Source organism: Eretmochelys imbricata, chromosome 8, assembly GCF_965152235.1.
Source record: "Eretmochelys imbricata isolate rEreImb1 chromosome 8, rEreImb1.hap1, whole genome shotgun sequence".
NCBI classification, from domain to species: domain Eukaryota; kingdom Metazoa; phylum Chordata; order Testudines; family Cheloniidae; genus Eretmochelys; species Eretmochelys imbricata.
Window position 1 is genome coordinate 4803609 of NC_135579.1, and position 20040 is coordinate 4823648.

Genomic DNA, 20040 nt, shown 5'->3' on the forward strand with positions numbered 1-20040 from the left:
CACACACAAAAAACCTGCCCGCCCCGCCTCCTGGGCAGAGGAAGTACCGCCCCCGCGCCCGCATTGGCCGGCGGCGCCCCCGGGGCGGGGTTCCGCCCTCGCTAGCGCACCCCATTGGCGGAGGCGGCTGCCCGTCGCCGGCGCTTGTCCGCTTCCTGCGGAGGAGAGGGAGGCCGCTGAGGTGGGTTGGAAGCGGGGAGGGGGCGGGCCGCCCCGTTCTGCGGGCAGCGGACGGGCCAGACCCGGGAGGCCTGGCGGGGGGCCTGGTCTCGGGCACTGTCCCCCCGGATCCGGGCACCCCAGGGCCCAGGATGACTGCCCCCAGCCCCCCCCTCAAACGGGCGCCCCCCCAGGGCCTCCCCAGACCCGGGCACTCCCTCCTCAGACCGGGGGCTGCCCAGCCCCCCGCCCCCGCGCTTCCCTACAGCACCCCCTCAGACGGGGCACTCCCCAGCCCAGCTCCCCCCCGCAGACCCGGGCACTCCCCCACCAGGGCGTCTCCTTAGCCCCCCCCCCGACCCGGGCGCTCCCCAGCCCAGCTCCCCCCACCCTAGGAAGAAGGCACAGCACCGTGCACAACGGGGGGGCACAATTACGCCAGGGCGCCGAGCTCAAGCCCCCCCAGCGTCTAACGGGGGGAGGGGCAGAGCAAACATGATGTACCCAGCCCCCACTTCGCTGCGGGGCCTGCATAACACTGCACCACCCTGAGACCAGGCTGAGGGTGATGCTAAACATCGGGATAGCCCCAGCACCATAGCACAGGACAGCATGGAGAGGGACCCCAAGTAGCTACATGCCCTGGTGCAGGGCAGCCTAGACCCTGACCTGTGTAACTGGGGACATTACTCTCCGGCTCAGCCGAATCTCACACACACCACATTGGACCTGTGCCACTTGGTCAGACAGCTGAGAAGAAACCGCTCACAATTACTGATGGAAGGATAGAGGCTCAGCAGGAGGAATAGGTCAAGGTATGTTTAGGGGAAAAGAGAATATTCATTGAAATCTGCACCCAACAGCTGCCTTAATACCCTCCCGCAAACATGAACTGGAAGAAGCTGACTGACAAATAACTCCATGCTGAGTTAGTGGCAGCTTTCTCCAGGCATGACTTCCACAAATGGTCCCAAATAGCAAATTACAAGGATTACACAAGACTGCCAACCCTGGCTAGGGCATGCACCATTACACATGGTCCTTATGCAGTTTATATCTGCTGCTGGAGATGAGGGAATGAAGGCCTCTGAGCCAGCCTCTTTAAATCATTCAAAATCTTAAACAATTAACAAAGTACATTAGATCATTATAAGAATGGCCATCCTGGGTCAGACAAAAGGTCCATCTAGCCCAGTATCCTGCCTTCCGACTGGCCAATGCCAGGTGCTTCAGAAGTGATCTATCCCCTGTTGCCCATTCCTAGCTTCTGGGAAACAGAGGCTAGGGACACTTCAGAGCATGGTTTTGCATGCAAATAACACATGCTATGATACCTCAGATTGTTTTTCTCCCAGACTCTTCATCCCTTCCTCACTTGGTTTGAATCTTCACCTTCTTCTATACTGCTCTTTTATTTAAGAGCCAGCCTACATTTGCAGAATAAAGTTTTCACTCATCTAACACGTACAGACCAGGATTTTCTCCAAAGCCCTGTGCAATGCTCTCATTATGTTGAACCCGAGTTAAAACAGAAGCAGTACAGGAGGAGGCTAGTTGTATCCTTACTTGTAATTTTTATTTCTCTTAATGGTGTGAACATTGCTCTTGGGTCCATTCTGCCACAATGGAGATAGCAGCTTAGATTTTTCCTGACTTCCTTCCTTTGAGTGTAGACTCATGCTGCAGCACCACACACTGATTCCCAGGACTTCCAAAGCTGAAATGGCATAAACCAGGTAGAAAACATCACTTCCACTGTAGATAATAGGATTAATAGAATTAAAGATGTAACCACTTACAAAATTAATTTTAGCAAGAACATCTGCATATATACTGGGGCTTTGTCCAGACCAGTGCATGCCCTTCCCATTATGAGAAATGGAAATTACAGGTTAAGAAATCTAGTTTTTCCTCATCTACTGGTCTGGATGGTACTCACAGGAAATAGCAAACAGTAAGAGCTGGTTCCTAGGGCAGTCTCACTCTGGGAGAAATGAAAATGAAAAAGTTACATTTATTTACTTTTCATAGTTTTAATTTGACTTGCATGTTTAGGTTAGATAACGGGTAGGAGCGACATCAGTCTTGCGTGCTGTGAAGGAAAGCAAACCTCAGGGGCACACATACGATAAGAGTTTTTAGTTTCGAGTCAGTCGACTGCCAATTAACTCAAGATAGCTGACATGTTTGTAAAAATTACTCTGGATTCACTCCTAAAATTTTTGTTCCTGGCTACAAAGGTTGTGGTTTATTCTAGGGATCAGCCTAGGTAATAATTTATAGGGAACACAGGCTCCTAGTGGCTGCATTGGAAAACTCGTACATCTCAGCTCAAGCCTAGGAGGAGTCCTTTGCAGATACCATACCAAAGAGGCTTTTCTTGTTTAATTCAGCATCACAGTTGGTGCAGTTATTGGACTATGGAAGAGATGTTTTCTGAAGTACATTTGCTCCCAAGCAATTTTGCTCAACCTTTATTTTTAAAGTAATCTTTTTAGCACCAAAATTGCCCTAGGTTGGGACAGCTATGAAGATAAAGGAGGATTTCTGTGATCTGATGCAAGTTTGTGTGTGCAAAAAAACCCAAACCCCTTATTTCTTTCTTCAGACAGAAAGGTTCTAAAGCAGACATCAGCTGTCTTAGAATCTTGAAATCATGTGCAGGAATTAATATGCTTTAATCCAAGTTGTTGGAGTTGTACACAAAAATGTTCCAAGTAAACTCAATCTGCTCAAGGCTCTTGTATTGGTTTATCACATCTGACTGTTTCACGGTATTCTCCTAGGCATAGGAAAAGGCATAACATATTATAGTCTCTGGGTACCCAAGGGGAAGATGGGGGTCTTAAAATACAGCCTCAGGCCAACTTTCCATGCACAGCCTCTTAGATATAGCAGATCCCCCTTAGAGAGTAACTGATACCAACAGGTCAGAGCCCATTTCTCATATTCCTCTCTAATAGCTGTGCAAATGCCTCCTCAACCCTCCTCTCTGCCATTGCTGGCAAACAGCCACCAAGCAATTCCTATCGGTCTCTCCTGGAAGATACAAGAACGATCAGACCATTGACTTTTCCCAGGGGTCTAAGGCACCTTGCCACCACCTGCCCTTAGCATGAATCAGCTGTGTCTGCTGTGGATCAGCTTCCTGAAACTACCTGCCTCTGGCGACACAAGCACTGCCTTTCAGGCCTCTGCAGGACTCATTCTCTCTGTACGGGTTAGCAATGGGCACATACCAACCCACAAGTTGTCTGGGGTGTCCAGCCCCTGTTCCATGGACCTCTCACAGAATTCTCAGATCTGCTGTTCCCAAGGGAACAGTACTCACCAGCTTGCAAGATTCAACTCAGGATCACCACTCTGCTCAACACACAGTATTGAGATATAGATATTTAGATATAGTGGAAAGAAGAATATGTTTATCATCAAGGAACAGAGATTCAAGTGATAGAGAGTAAAAATATTGGAAACAAATAGTTACATATAAAGCAAAATCATAGTATGTTTTCTAAAGCCTAAACTTAACTAACAAGGCATTCCCCACCCCCTACAAGATAGCTTACCTCAAGTCCTTTTTCCTGTGTTTTCAACCAGTTTGGCTGAGATCCCTTCTCATACAATCAAGTCCACTGGAGGCTTGTCTTCACAAATGGAAGGAAAAAAGTGGGGAGGGGGAGTTCATCTGCACCCTAGGTATAGTTTCCAAGTTTCATTGTCTTACTCTTAAATGAGATAACCCCTGCTGGTTTTGTTTTCCCTGCCATCTCTGCAATCTATTGATCACCATTTTGCTCAGACTGTAAATGGGCGTCTGTTGTGAAGCATACAGTACTTAATTTTCAGATGTCCAGTCAGAGTGAGAGAAGCATCTCTTCCCCCCTGTCTGCCAGGGGTCTGTGGGTCACCTTTTGATGCCGTGCTTTAACTCAAGCCTAGAGAACATAATTTTTAGTATATATACAGGTAACTCGACACATTTTTCTGTACATACATCTCTCAATGATTATGACGACCAGTGTGACACAGGCTTTCATTAGAACCTTACGTGACATTCTCTGGCAGACTAGTAGGTAGATGCCAAACCAGGGGGTCTCTGTAACTCTCATACACTCCTGTGCCCTCTGCCAGTTGGTATCAAGACAAGGCATGGGTCAATGACTTCATATCATTTGGAGTCCAAAGCTGGTGCAGAATGATGCAGCTCATATACTGAGTGGGGCAACATGCTGGGATTACATGACACTAGAGATCCACTGGCTGCATGTTGATCTCTGGGTAGGGTTTAAAGGGTTTGTCAAAGTTAGTAACACCCTTATGGCCTGGTACCTGTGTACCTGAAAGACCACTTGTCCCCTGCAACAAATGCCACTGATCCTCATTATTGAAGAGAGGGTCCTGGGCAGGCGGTTCTCCTGTGTATTGCCTTGAGGCACGGGTTTTTCTTGTATTTTTTCTTTTCTAATACTAGCTGGCTACATGGTTGCTGGCTGGCAAAGAATACTCCTGTTCTTGCTGCCAAAATAGAGATCAGACCATATGGGATAGATGATGAAGGAGCAAGCAATGGACAGATTTTTTCCTTGTCTCCCTCTGCTGGCCAGAGGATATAGTACCCACTGTACTATTTAAGTACCCACTGTATATACAAGGTAGCCTATTTCCTCTTGTTTTTTCCTACCCCCCCCCCCCCCGATGTTCTGGTTTAACTTGGATTTAAACTTGGAGAGTGGTCAGTTTGGACGAGCTATTACCAGCAGGAGAGTGAGTCTGTGTGTGTATGGGGGTGGGTTTTTGGAGGGGGGTGAGGGAGTGAGAGAACCTGGATTTGTGCAGGAAATGGCCTAACTTCATTATCATGCACATTGTATAAAGAGTTGTCACTTTGGATGGGCTATCACCAGCAGGAGAGTGAATTTGTTGGGGGGGGTGGAGGGTGAGAAAACCTGGATTTGTGCTGGAAATGGCCTAACCTGACGATTACTTTAGATAAGCTATTACCAGCAGGACAGTGGGGTGGGAGGAGGTATTGTTTCATATTCTCTGTGTATATATAAAGTCTGCTGCAGTTGCCACGGTATGCATCTGATGAAGTGAGCTGTGGCTCACGAAAGCTCATGCTCAAATAAATTGGTTAGTCTCTAAGGTGCCACAAGTACTCCTTTTCTTTTTGCGAGTACCCACTGTGTGTACTGGCATAAGAGGCTTTTGGAGAAAGAGGTTCAAATCAGTGCCAGGCATATGTTACTTTTCCTTTTGCCTTCGTGAGACAATATGAAATGTTTGTTTCATGTGCTGGCCCGCAGCACTTGCTGGGGAAAGAAGTACTCTTGCCGTCTCTCTCTTTGCTAAATTAAATCATAGAATCATAGAATATCAGGGTTGGAAGGGACCTCAGGAGGTCATCTAGTCCAACCCCCTGCTCAAAAGCAGGACCCATCCTCAATTAAATCATCCCAGCCAGGGCTTTTGTCAAGCCTGACCTTAAAAACTTCTAAGGAAGGAGATTCCACCACCTCCTTAGGCAACGCATTCCAGTGTTTCACCACCCTCCCAGTGAAAAAGTTTTTCCTAATATCCAACCTAAACCTCCCCCACTGCAACTTGAGACCATTACTCCTTGTCCTGGCCTCTTCCACCACTGAGAATAGTCTAGAACCATCCTCTCTGGAACCACCTCTCAGGTAGTTGAAAGCAGCTATCAAATCCCCCCTCATTCTTCTCTTCCGCAGACTAAACAATCCCAGTTCCCTCAGCCTCTCCTCATAAGTCCTGTGTTCCAGACCCCTAATCATTTTTGTTGCCCTTCGCTGGACTCTTTCCAATTTATCCACATCCTTCTTGTAGTGTGGGGCCCAAAACTGGACACAGTACTCCAGATGAGGCCTCACCAATGTCGAATAGAGGGGGACGATCACGTCCCTCGATCTGCTCGCTATGCCCCTACTTATACAGGGGCATGTTACGTATAAATGTTACGTACCTGCAAATGCAATGCTATATTGATTGAAAATCTATCTGAAAAAAGCATGATGGCCTTGTACAATTACAATATACTCCAGCATATTTATCTTCATGAGCTTTGTCACTCTGCTAGGCTAAAATTAGCTGGCTGTAAAATACCTGGCTTAATGGAGATATCCATCCTTTATTGGGTGCACATCACTAGCCTGATCTAACAGCTCCTTGTGCAAACAGCAATGAGGTGAGAAATGATGTTTCATAAACGTATCAGAATGGAGGCATCTTAGTGCCTTTGGAGAGGTAATAATTGTCTTCTCATCCAAGCCTCCCTGTCTACATGGATCTCTAAATGTAGATGCTGAATAATGGCCAAAAAAATACCCCTGCCGCACAGCTGCCTTCCCTGAGAACTCATTGTTTTAATGCACTCAAAATCCTTGGGACACCCACTCTGCTTTTCTGAGGTGCTTTCCTGTCTGAAGGCATGTATACACGGCAAGCAGAAACCCATGGTTGACACGGGGCTGAGGCTACGGCGCTAAAAATAGCAGCGTAGACTTTGGGGCAAGGGCTCTGAAGCCTAATGAGGGGGCTGGGCTTCAGAGCCTGAGCCCAAGTGTCTACACAGCTATTTTCAGTGCTGTAGTATGATCCTGAGACAGCAGACCCAGGCTCTGAGACTTGCTGCTGCGGGATTCTGCTTGCTGTGTAGACGTACCCAGGGTTTGCTTGGCAGGGCCTCACATCCTGCTCACTGTCATCAGGGGAAGAGCCCCTTTGACCTCAGTTCTGTCCCAGGATCTTTCCAGTTTCCATGTCCAGGAGACAGATGCAGGGCTTGCGCTGGGAGAAACAGGCTTTGAAGAGTGAGATAACAAAAAGGGGTGTTGCGTTCTCACCAGCCCCACTCACCCCATCCCCAGTTGCAGCAGTCCTTACCCTCTAAGCCTCGGCTCAGTTATAGTACATTGTTAAACTTATTGAAAACTCAGCATCGTTGAGGATTACCTTTGTGCTTCCACCTTGTGCCTGCACTTCCATTCCTTTCTGGAGGACAGTAAGATACTTCAGTTTCCCTACTGGATCTCTTCTGGACTCTCTCTAGAACCTTTCTCCATCTGTGACAATCTATTACTGTGGGAAATCACCACCACACAGTGCTTTCATTGCACAAATAGGAAATGAAAACAGGCCCATGTACACAGAGCATTTGTTATAACAAGCAAATAAATCTTGTGTGGATCTGTTCTGGAACCCAAGCGTCACTCATGGTCAGGTTGGGAATTACTTGCCGTTGTTAAAATGGTTCCAACTATACATAAGAGGTACTGAAGGACAACACAACTCTTGCCCCACTGATCTTGCATGAGACTCCAAACCCTCTCCATAACTCCCATAACCAAGGTGCGTCCCTGTAAGTTGGATCAGCTGGTCTGATGGGTTCTAGGCAGCACGTAATGCATTATGGTGCACATAGCCCCGGAGTGCACTAAAATGGGAAATTTAGGCTGATGGCCATAGTACCCCAGGGTACTGGGAGAAACTTGTGTTAAGTGAACTGTGCACTGAGTTGTTAAGTATTTTTGACAGAAGGCTTCTTGCACAAGGCAATTGAAAGGAGTGGTGTGGTGTCAAGTGTTGTAGGAAGAAGCCTGGAGCATGAGGGGCAGTTGCAAGAAAAGATGTGCTTCAGATTGAACCCTGGTTTGGGGGTTCAATTCCCAAAGGGGACTGTTTTTCCCCAAGCATCTATATATTATGGCAATCAATGCCCTAGGTAGGGATATAGAACAGTAGGCAAACTTGAAGCTGCAATGCACTGTCAAACTTGACATTCCAGCGGTTCTCAAACTGTGGGTCAGGATCCCAAAGTGGGTCATGACCCCATTTTAATGGGGTCACTAGGGCTGGTGTTAGACTTGCTAGGTCCCAGGGCCCAAGCCCAAGCCCCATCACCTGGGGTGGTGGGGCTCAGGCTTCCATCCCCCGTTCTGGGGTCGCAAAGTAATTTTTGTCGTCAGAAGGGGGTCACAGTGCAATGAAGTTTGGGAACCGCTCATTGATATGTTTGAAAACCCCTCTGTGGATCACTGTTCTTTGCTGAGTGGAATGTGTCTCATATTTTGGATTTTCACTACATTATTCCCTTTAAAAAACAAATATTTACTCTTTAAATAGGTGGATTTGTGTCCTTTATCAAAAAAACAGCCTTTAAACAAACACTTTCGTTTTGATAACTTTTGCTATTTGCCACATTGTTATAATTATTTGTATTACCGTAGTGCCTAGCTCTCCAGCAATACCTATATTAGTAGAAGTTGGATGCAGGAGTTTAGAACTCCAGGTTTATTTACATGACCACTGGGGAGAGCAGAGTCCCTGCTTCCCAATAGGACTCAGCACTTGCTTCTAGTCCTACAAGGTCCCAAGACCGGACTTTAAATCCACAACCCTTTATGTTTAGAAAAAAGTTACTGTAAGTCCCTTGTGGAGGTTTTTATGGGTCTCTCAGAGCCCTGGGCACTGTGACCTGTGGTAACAAAGACACCTGGCTTGACGGGCAGAGGGTTCTGATCAAGGCCCAAGATTTTTGCAGAACAGGTTTTTGGTAGCATGTGGGGGATACACTTAAAAGCACACAGACGCTTGCTATTGATGCAGCTATGATTAGAAGAAGAAAGAGAACGAGACCTTCCTCACTGTGAAAGAGGCACTGGGCAGCAGAGGTTTCGCCTCAAGGGACCCAAATTTTGCTCTGCCAGGTGTGAAATAGCCCAAGTCTGCTGGTCTCCAGCCCATGCTAGTGCTCTTTTGGGGGCGGGTGAGCGGGAGGCCAAGGGTCTTTGCTTGCAGTGCATTTTCTGATGCGGGTCGAGTATTCTTTAATTAGCTGATTTGCTTTTCTCTTATTTATGTTCAATGTATTGTCCAGGGAGCCCAGGCTAGGCTCTTGTTTGGGACAGGGGTACTATCCATTGATTGTGAAGCCAACAGTGTGTAATGCAGGTCCCAAATGAGTGTCAATAAAATACACACACCCTACCAGCACCACAAACAACTGACTTCAACAGTGAAGAAATACACCAGTGTAGTAGAATCCATAATTTACCTCGTATTCTGGCTGTATGACATTATTTTAACAGGGAGGTACAGGAAGGGGAGTGAAGTCTTTGGCCAAGTGCTACCTTTCGGGAAAAGGTCTCTCATTTGACCCAAAAGGGTCCCATTGGTAGGCTCCAGAGGATCTTGTTTAGTTTTGAAAGCAAATTTCTCCATTGGTATTTTCGCAAATTGTTGACACTGGTTTGGGAAAAGTATCTAACAGGAAAAACCTAAGTCATGAAAAAAATTCAGTCTAGAAATCCTCATCTGAAGAGTGCCAGGCCTAAAGTCAGTTTGAGCCATGAGTATGAAGTGGGAGATTTCGACAGAATATTAGTCTATTTCCTAAATCCATCAGCATTAGTCATACCTTGGTCAGCATTGCCAGTTTGTAGGCCCACTCCACACAGTCCAACATCTTTTTAGCACATTAGCAGATGAACCAGGCTTCTTGGTGGAGAAAGCTTGCATAGGAGAATACAATAGGTAGACTACTGAGGTGGCTGATAGAGCGTCTAATGAGCAGGAAGCTGTTTGGCCTTCTCAAACCAGGGAACTCACTTAGCCTGTTGCTGGATTTTTAGCCAGGGGTTTTCTATCCATATTAAGTGTTGGTGACCAGTACAAGTGATAGGCTCTTTGCTCTTTTTCAGATTGAGGTTAACATTGGCTCCTACATCTGCGTGGATAAGGAACTGGAGTAAAAATCCAGAACTGCTGTGTTCAGTCAATACCCCAGCTAACTTTCCATGAAACTTGTAGAGTAACGCATCTCTTTGATTTTACTGCTGGACAGATCTCTACTTCGGAAATTGTACATCTGGAATTTTATCAGCTATGGATCTGTCCCTGTGGCCTACGTTCTGCACAAGGTACAGAAGTAATTTGCAGTCATCTAAGAGAGAGTGAGCGAGCGTGTGTGTCAGGGGTGGTCTTTGAGTCTTCTGTGGCAAGGATAGCTCAGGCAGTGTTTAATTTGTACTGAAAGAGATACCTGGGCTCAAGCAATTAGGTGCCAGGGTTCAAGCATTTTTTTTTATATTCATAACTGATACAGCAAGTCTAGAGGTGTTATGGCTATGAACTGCCAAGCCTAAGCAGAGCTCAGGGTTCTGATCTCCTTACCAACAGTTAAAGAAGCCAGGGAAGATACTGCCCATACCATGTGTTTTAAAAGTGAACTTTGGGCATAAGATTCACCTGACTCATTTGTATCAAAGACAAGTTCACCACCCTCCTCCACCTGCATGAGTGAGAAAAAGCGGATATATCAGAGCAAGATAGGTGCTTTGTATCCTTAGCTTCCTGCTAACCCTGGAGAGCGCTTTCCTTTTCCAGACCAAGGCTGTGGAGTAATCTTGAAAGGGTAAAATTCCTGGCCATTTAATGCAGTTTAGCCAGTTTGTTCAAGTAGGTTCTTTGCTTGTTCTGAGAGTAGGATATATACATTCGGTTTAGGTCTGGCTCCCACAAAGCAGTTTAGATGAGTGGTGAGCATGCTTGATGGATACATTTTGACATACTTCCAATAGGGAGAAGATTGGGGCTTGGGTAGGATCATCGCTTAAAGCCTTTTATTATGTTAATTGCTTTGACAGACATGTCCTATGTGTAGATTATTTCATGCACCAGCCTGAGGGCCAGTGTGCATACAGCTGGAGACCTATTCAGCATAGAAGTGGGGCTGTTTATTTATCCAGGTACTGTCTCTTGCATGTTGTCTGCTATCCCTTTGAAAAACTTCATCCTTGTTTCTGGGAGTATTTGCATCTGAGGCGAGCAAGGGAGATACCTATATTATGTGTACCTCAGTTTACTTGCTTGATTTTATTCCATCTGCCTGCATGGAGTTAAATAAGAAAGGGCTGTTAGAAAGAGCAAGCAGGAAACAAAATGATGTCTAGAGATAATTTATCTCCAGAGAAAATACCAAGGGTCCTTAAGAGAAAAATGAGTGGGCTATTAATTGGGAACTGCCCCCGCCTGGTTCCAGGCAGGGCATATTTTGCAGGGCTGGGACCTAAAATCAAAAGGACATTAAGTAGTTAAAAACCCCTGTCTAGAGAGGCAGGGAGGGGAGTGAGTTGGCAGCAGCTGCAGGTAGGGAGATGATGCAGGAGAGAGACAAACAAGGACAGCAGGAGGACAGTCTGCCTCTCTCAGCCCACATGTAGGGGTATCTGGGTTAAGCAGAAGCTTCCTGAACTTGCAAGGAAAGGGTGAAGTTTATATCAGACCAGATATGCAGGCAATTGTTTTAACCCTCTCCTTTGACGGCTATGTGCCTTTGGGTGAACACACACCACTTTTCTTTTTAGAACTGTTTTGTATCACTTTAATCAGCTACTGGCCACATGTGTCCTGGAGGGAAGTTTCTCACCGGTGCCAAATACAGTTAGGTCTGTCATGTTACCATGGCTGGGAAACCAGAGATCCAGTATGAGAATGGTTGAACCATTGGGTTCCACCTTGAAGGAAGGAAGCTAAGGGTGCACTGGAAAAGTGGTTGCAGAAGGGTCTAAAGCACAGTTCACCTTCTAACCATGACAGCATCCCACTCAGTTTCCTTTGTGGGACTCTAAAAATGGGTTTAGACTGCTGAATGCTGTAAAGTACTCCAAAATTAGCACCCCCCAAATTACCAGGAAAGTTTGCCTACTTAAGAGACATGCAGCACTTGTCTATGGAAAAGTGAGCCTTTAACTTGGCAGTAGGTCTATGGGTCACACAGAGTTCCAATGTTGCTTGGCAGGAGGGCAGCTTAAAGTAACTATCCCAGGAGAGAAGGACAAGAGTACACAGTGAAGGAAGCATGTGGGGTGATGGGAAACAAGCTATGCTCCAGGATATTTAGTTTGTTCTCACAAGAAGGGGGGAGGGGAAAGGAAAGCAATTGTTGCAGCAAAAAAGGTGAGTAATTTCTGCATACACAAATATTCAGAAAAACATTAAAAATTTATTTTAAATATTATAAAAGGAAGTCCATTCAACTTTTAAAAACTATGCATTATCTCTGACTCCAATTTATGTAAGCTACTACATTAAAGTGCTAAACATCCTTTACCGTCCCCATATATTAGGAGTGTGTCCTAATGTGTCCAGAAATAAATATACACTGGTTTACGAGGCACTATCCCATCCAGTTTTGAAGTAAATAAGTTAAAATGCACACAGTACAAGGAGTGAATCAACTAAGATCTCATCACTGATACCTTGGGGCTCCCATCCTAAAAAAGCTAAAGCTATTTGTTACTGTTATTTTAAGGGCTAATGTTTTAGTCTGTTGAATTGATTAGTTTCTATGTCGTTTTGTAAGCCAAGTTCACATTTGACTGCTTGCTAATTGGGATCAGAGCTTCCTTCCTAATGCTGAATGAGCAGTTTTAAGACCTGCGTGGCTCCCAGTGGCTCCCAATGAAAAACCACACATCTGTTGGAATCATTGAAGCCTTCTGGGTAATACAGAAGCATCAGGAAAGCTCAGAACACAGCGAATAAAGGAAGAGCCTACTCAACTAGCAAACGCAGAGTCACAGAAAAACTAGACAAAGGTCTTTTATTATGATTTTCATAAATCTGTCATTGTCTAGTTTTATACATGGAACTCACTACAAAGGAACAACTGGAGTGTGAGTTCAGTTAGTGTAGGTGACATCTAGATAAGGCAATCTGACAGGTTAATCAGTAAAATGAAATGAATTTACAACTGAAAAATAAGTACCCCATGCTGGTGGGAATCTTCATCGCTCAACTTTCCAATACCTGACTCACTACCCTATTTTCCAAAGGAAATTTAGTATTTGATTCAAAGCTTTGTTTATGAAGAACTGTAATTTGTATTACAACATTAAGTTGTTCTTACATAATGCTTTTTATCTGTAGATATCAAAGCACTTTACCAAAGGTATACATTACCCATATTTTACAGATGAGGAAAATGTATCACAGAGGAGAAGCCAAAAGTCAAACAGCAGGTCAGCAAAAGAGCTGGGAGTAGAACTCAAGTCTTCGACTCCCAGTCCAGCGCCTGACTCACTAGCCCACACTGCCTCCCCTGTAAAAAACAGTTTTTTCTTTTTTTAAAAAATACACTGGATATCTCAGAAATTAGCCTCAAGCTATTCATTGTTTGTCAACAGTGCTTTGCCAACTCGCTTTCCACAATATTCATCTGTTTAAGATAAAACAAAACATTGAGAACACTTGATGCTAAACAATCCTTTTGTAGTGGAAATGACAACCGGTTTGCTGGATTTTGTGTGTCAGGTAATGACTGGCTTTAATGCCCCATTTGCTGTGGGCTGTTAACTCTGAAATGTAACTTGTGTATTTCATTATCTGCTTAAGAGAATGTAGCAGCCAGGTAGAATGAAAGTGTGGCATGACACACATATTTGACTCTCATACATGAGAAAGCCAATCCTACAGCCATTGACTGTTCTAGATCTGTTAGCCTTGACAGTTTCATTTGATACCATGTATTACTGGCTGGCTGCAGCAAGCTGTCCACACACTCCAAACACAAACATTTCAACATCCTGCACATATCACAAAAGAAAAACAAATGAAAACTGCTCCCCTTTCACCCAGTGATGCATTCTGACTTTTCACATGGTTCTTATGTGATCTTCCTCGCTCCTAAAAGGACGCGCAATTACCATAACTATACGGTGGTAGCTACAGGAGCACCATGCTAGTACCAATAACCAGTTACTTGTGAAACCTCACTGCTCATTTAAGTTCCAGTATTAATTTTTTAACATTACAGACTTCCAGCTAGGTAAGGGGAAAAACTTGCTGAACTGGCATTACATAGGTATAAATTACCACAGATTGTAAGGAATTGCTTTCTTGCTACTTCTGTATTACAGATTTGCTCCCCACTGATCCATGGTGTTGAGTTTATAGAAGTTACCACATTATCCTTTCACTTAGATTCTGATATGCTGTTGGAACCATTTATGAAAAGCTCTGTATTTGAATACATTGAGTATGAATTGTGAACTCCTGGATGCTGTTCCCTTGATTAAACAGATATTATACGTGCCTTTATCAGGGATTAAACATACAGCAACCAGCCCAAGAAATCCTCTGGTCTAACATCAGTTGAACTTCTACTCTATGTCCCAAGCGTAACCCTCAGTGGATACAATAGGGACCATCACTCGAAGAAGAATCTCCAGACTTCATACTGAGTGTAAAGAAAAGCACAGCCATTAATGGATACTCTTAATCCAGTAACCCCTGGAGGCCCTGCATCTCCTGGCCAGTACCTTCTGTCGTGCTAAAATTTGTACTTAAAGCCAGACATTTAAAAACAAAAACCCACACCAGAATGGTAATTGCGCACTGCATCAAACTCTCTTGTACATCCTTCTCCCCAGCCCACTTCACTCTTGTCCAGCAAGGCACTAGGAAATGGTTCAAGTTTAGGCATTTGCTGTACATTTGCATTTAAAAAGGCACATCTTTATTTTAATGATGCTGTATTCCGCTTTCATTAAAGCCCACACAACATTCCACTCTGTGGGGAAAAAAAAAGATTTGTTGCCAAAGCCTACAGGAAAACTCAAACCCATGTAGTTTGCTCACAGGGGTCAGACAGTAACACCACTATGAAGTAGGCAAGAGATGGAAGTGCATTTTGGGTACTGAAATGTAAGTGAACACACCACACAGCATCTCACTGTATTTCAGAATTCTTATATACAGTCTTGCCACAAACTAGAGAATTTATGAAGCCGGGGCAGAGATTTTTTTTTTTAAATTACAGTTTTGAAAAATAGCTGGATGTGAAAAGAATGCGTTTTCCATTAGGTAGTTGATGGCATTTGAGACCTGATCTTGATTTGCATGCAAATGTGAGGGTTTGTTTATGGATTCATGCTTTGGTGATTTTTGCTTATAAATAACTAAACATAATTGGAATAATTAGCCTGATTGCTCAGCAAAAGCTCAATTAAAGATGAAGATTGAGAAATATAATTTCTATTTCTCAGTCAGTAGCTGGCAGACTATGGTAATTCTTCCCATTAGTCAGCAAAGCCTCTGGGGCATTGAAATGTACAATTAACGTAAGTAAAATAATAGCTAAAGGAACACCACTGAGACAATCAGACATAGGCACACTGAATTCATGGGACAGTCATGATTTGAAATCCACAGCTTTTTGAAATGAACCAGACTGACAGCACTGCAACTGACCGGGAAAGATCACCCTTAAAAGAGATGAACGCATTCCTGGCCCATTCAGTTCTTGACCTCTGTGCTGAGCCTGGCAGCAGTGGGGCCACTTGTGATAGTGGTCCTGTGACCAATATCTGTCAAGTAGGAACTGCATTAAGATCACCTAGTCTTTTGGTGAATGCTGCCAAACTGCCCTTGAGCCAAAGTCGAATCACTGACCTAGATATCAAAGGCTCCCTATCCCATTAACAATAATCTCAGAAGCTTGTGTCCAACATGCTGAGCAGCTAAAAGTATCCAAAAATTGGCTCACAAGGTGAGTCCGAGTCCAGAGAAAGCCATATATTTTAAACAGAAGCTGATCCCCTAATGAAGTGGAAAACTAAAATGCAGGCATTAATGTTACAGCACTACTCGCTGCAGCCGAATGATCACTTTCTGACCTTGTATTCCAATTATAATAAACCTGTGCTCTTTGTGTACAGCTTCTTGTTCCACAGGTATTAAAACATTCATAAAGACATTTAGTCAGGCCATTTAGTGAGCCACAATAAGTACCACCAGACTAATGAGAGCATTCATAACTCAAGGAAAACATCTGACAGCTACTTCCCAAGTACTGGAAACTGGCGCTTCCCCCCATGGTATTAAAAAGTGCTTCTAATGATAGACATGTTACAGATATTTAGAACATATGCAATTATATTTTAATCAGAGGATGTTAACCCAATGTGGCATTGGTCTAGTTTGTACAGCATCTCTTGCTGCAGTTTGCTGGCACCACGTAGGGATCACAGAAAAAATATGGACTATCCCAAAGGGCAGTCAAGTCTTTGTCCTCCCACCCCTCCAAATGAAGAAGCAGTGCTTGACTTCAAAGGACTCTGTGAATCATTTGCAACAATGCTGCAATTAGCAACGTCACAGAAGTCTGGGTTTATTACTTGTTGAGATCCTGCGTGCCATGCAGCAAGCCCACACTGATTTATGTGGCAAAACTGCATCAAATTCTGCACCATCATTGAGAGATCACAAAGTCACCTGATAACCTCTGCAGCTCCTGAACTGGTGCAGAAAGGGAGCAGGCAACAGCAGAGGGGGCTGAACTACTGTCTTGTGGTGAGCAAGGGGAGGCCTGTAACACAAAGCAGCTGCCATATATATGGGCCTCTTGAACCTGCTCAGAGCAAAGCTCTCTTGTGAAACTTAAGAGCTACACAGCAGGGAAGATGCCCGAAATGTGGAGCTTCACACCCCTGCAGGAGCAGAGATCCATTACTGTGCTGCTTAGGAGCCCCAGATAGCAGCCTGCTCTTCCTGCAAACTTCTCCCCGCTCCTCCCAAGACACTGCCTTGCTCATTTCAGCCCCTCATGCTGTGGCATGCCTCACAATCCCAGAACTGGCCACATGCTGCCTACTCCTGTAGAGTGCCTATAAGGATAGGTGGACAAGCCAAGCAGCTGGGGGATGATCGGAAAATGTTTAGTTTGGTTGATTTATGCAGCATCTTAGCAGAAGGATAACTATGCAGTCATCTGTGAGAGCATAATGGCCTTGTGCATGGGCCCTGCACTCACTGCAGTTACCTCAGACAGATGGACTGCTGGCCACAGAAGACCACGGGCCAAATTAAACCCTGGGTAGCAGTCTCAAATCCATCAACCTCTGTGGAATTGCAGCTGCTCATGCTCAGGGTGAATTTGGCCCCAGGTCTCTGGAGGAAAACTGGAGATTTTCCCATGCAGTAGATTTTATGGCAAGGATCCTTGGAATGTTTCTATCCTAAAACCACCCCATACTATAAGTGACTGTTATTAGCCATCTAAAAACCTGTGGCGAGAGTCACCACAATTATTTTAGCTGCAGGCGGTCACCTTACTGGAAAACCTTTTTTCTATTCCTTCATATTGAAGAGACCCAACAATGGGTATTAGAGAGCAAGGTGCATGGACCTGAAATTGTGGTTTTTCTACCAGTGACTTATATTCACTGGAACATTAGTCTCAACTGCCCTTAGTTCACTCAAACTGTATTCTGTTAACAGATCTATTCCTTTGAAAGGCATTATGAGGCCAAGCTGCTTTAAGTATATTTTGGTTTGGTGCACAGAAGAGACACACACACTTTTCATTTTTCTATTGCATTTTAAGTTTTGATGCACTGGAAGTCAGTGTATTTGTCAGGTACTGTTATGTTGACTTTGCACTGTAATTTTGAGTGCAGGTTTTGCTTGGATGGATTCTGGGAGGTAAAGTGACTATTTGGGAACACTTTGTTTAGCATCTGGGAAAGTACCACACATGATCTAAATGCAGGTTGAACCAGGTTCATAAGCCTTTAAAAATAGAGATTCTGATCTGATCTTGAGAGGCAAGTGACTCTGGTAAAGCCTCATGGAATTCCACCATCCCCAAAAAGAGAAAGATGCAGCATCTTCAAAATAAAGACTGGCCAGCTAGTCACACCCTCTTCTGAGATTCTCCCTTTTACCTTGTTTGTTTAAAAACAAAAAACAAAACATTTTTTTTGTAACCCTCCCCGGTAAAAACTATAACTGTAAAATATATATATAAATATATATATATATATATGCGCAGTCTTTAAAGATCAAGATTTCTGTTAAATTTTTCCAAGACAGTTGAGTTTGTGTGTTCAAATATCCACTGCTGTGTTGGAGAAGAGGGATTGCAGGTATTCATAAAGATCTTTCGGTCACTCTCACTGCAGTCCATACAGCTGCTGCTTACTGGGTGATAAAGGGTCTTGTCCTGAGGAAGAGAAATTCAGAATCAATTTATCCAATCATAGAATATTGGAGGTGGAAGGGACCTCAGGAGATCATCTAGTCCAACCCCCTGCTCAAAGCAGGACCAATCCCCGATTTTTTTTGCTCCAAATCCCTAAATGGCCCCCTCAAGGATTGAACTCACAACCCTGGGTTTAGCAGACCAATGCTCAAACCACTAAGCTATGTTTGTTTGACTGGGGAACATTCTGGGGGTTTACGGGGAAGTAAAGGGAAAGTCCCACTGAGGAAACAAAGTTGAGCCCATTTTACTCATTTGCTGCCCTATAGCATCTAGATACAAACCTTTTAATGAAAGGGTGTGTGTGTCATTTGGTTTTGCCCTACTAGATATTTTACCCATTGCATACTTTTTTCACCCTTGACCCCTACTCCTGACTTCCTGTTGGTTGCACACAACTCATGGACTCATGAGCTAGAAATGGAAAGGACATATGTATCAAATCTAATCCAACATCTAACGAACTGTCAGCTCTTCAGCACAGACATTTTCTTACTTGTGCATGGTGCTCTAACCAGTTATTTATGGTATTTCACAAATTAAGAAACAGTCCATTCCCTTTCCAATGTAGAATTGTTCCTGGCATCTTATAGTGCTTTGTGCAGTCTGCTTTTAAATTTCTCAATGAGTGGCGTTCCAACACTTCCCTGGGGGAGACCATGACATCCCCCACCTCCCACTTCTACAGCAAACACTAATGTTAGTGTTGCTGTCTGTCCCACTCATTGCTGTCAGGATGAGCAGTAGAATGCATCACTTCTGCAACCATGAGTGCTGGAACTGGTTCAGAAATCAACATTTCCAGGTGAGCCCTGCCTGCATACATGGCATGTGTCTGTCTGTGTTTGTCTACATTTTCTCTCCTTGTCACTGGCACCCAGTCCAACCCTTGCAACATCTGCCAGGCAAAGCAAAAGCAAACTAAAGCTAGATTCTTCAGTCTGCAGGCTCACGTTCTGCTGCTTCCCCTCCAGTCACACTGGGCATACAGATGGGGGGTGGGAGGGTTTGTGGGAGATGAGCATTCTAAATAAAAACTTCTTCACCTGCTGCTACACAAACATTGCTTGTAGAGAAGTAATAAGTCACATCCGCTCATGGGAGGAGCATCCACATTATTAAACATCAGCCTGACAAGCTCTAGTACAACTTTGTAAACAGATTGTGCATGGCAGGTATGGCATTACTCTACAGCCAGAGGGCTGTGGGTGGAAGCTGCAGCTGGTTTAACAGAGAGTCTCCTCGCTTGCTCTCTCGTTGGCATCACACTTAATGCTGTTCCTTCCCATTTCTAAATGAAGATGCAGAGAGCCTGCTCCATCTGATAAGGGTACATTAAGGGAAAACTAGGAGCAAGTGGGGCAGGATTGATGGCAGCCTGACTGAAACCAATCTGCAATCAGGCAAGAACAGAAAAGTTGGTCTTACGCTGCCTCTCCTATATCCAAGTACTGGGCTCGGGTACAAGCCCACATTGAACCAGACGCAGAGCTGGTGCAAGCAGAAGCAATTTCATGGAAGTCACTGGAGTGATGCTGCTTATGCCATCAATGAAATGTGGTTCTTGTGCCAACACTAACAAGACTATGACAAAAAGTGCAACCTTGGGCAGGCTCTGCAGAACAAACAAGCAGGCTGCTTTTGCTGTCTCCTCTAGCTAGTGTTTTTTATACCCTCTTCTTACTCATGAGCTGTTCAAGAAGTCCTTTTCCATTCAGGTAGTGAAAACAGATATGCCTACCCCATCTTGCCCATGCTGCTTTTACTCATGCTAAATGACAATGGATTCCTATAAATTCTCTTCTCACAGCTACATGAAT

At 44.5% G+C, this 20040-nt stretch overlaps 1 protein-coding gene and 1 long non-coding RNA gene across 4 annotated transcripts in view; one reads left to right on the forward strand and one right to left on the reverse strand.

The window, feature by feature from the left end:
• Positions 1-557: 557 nt before the first annotated feature.
• On the forward strand, positions 558-13280 carry LOC144269153 (uncharacterized). Its single transcript, XR_013346889.1, has 3 exons — positions 558-974; positions 9879-10097; positions 13154-13280. It is a non-coding gene; the product is annotated as an uncharacterized LOC144269153 (long non-coding RNA).
• GALNT10 (polypeptide N-acetylgalactosaminyltransferase 10) overlaps positions 12162-20040 on the reverse strand; it is a 121188-nt gene continuing 113309 nt past the window's right edge. For all 3 annotated transcript variants that reach the window (XM_077824651.1, XM_077824652.1, XM_077824653.1), the window contains exon 12: positions 12162-18181. In XM_077824651.1, coding sequence (XP_077680777.1) covers positions 18014-18181 — 168 coding nt within the window. In that variant the 3' untranslated portion in view covers positions 12162-18013. The remainder of the gene's footprint in view (positions 18182-20040) is intronic.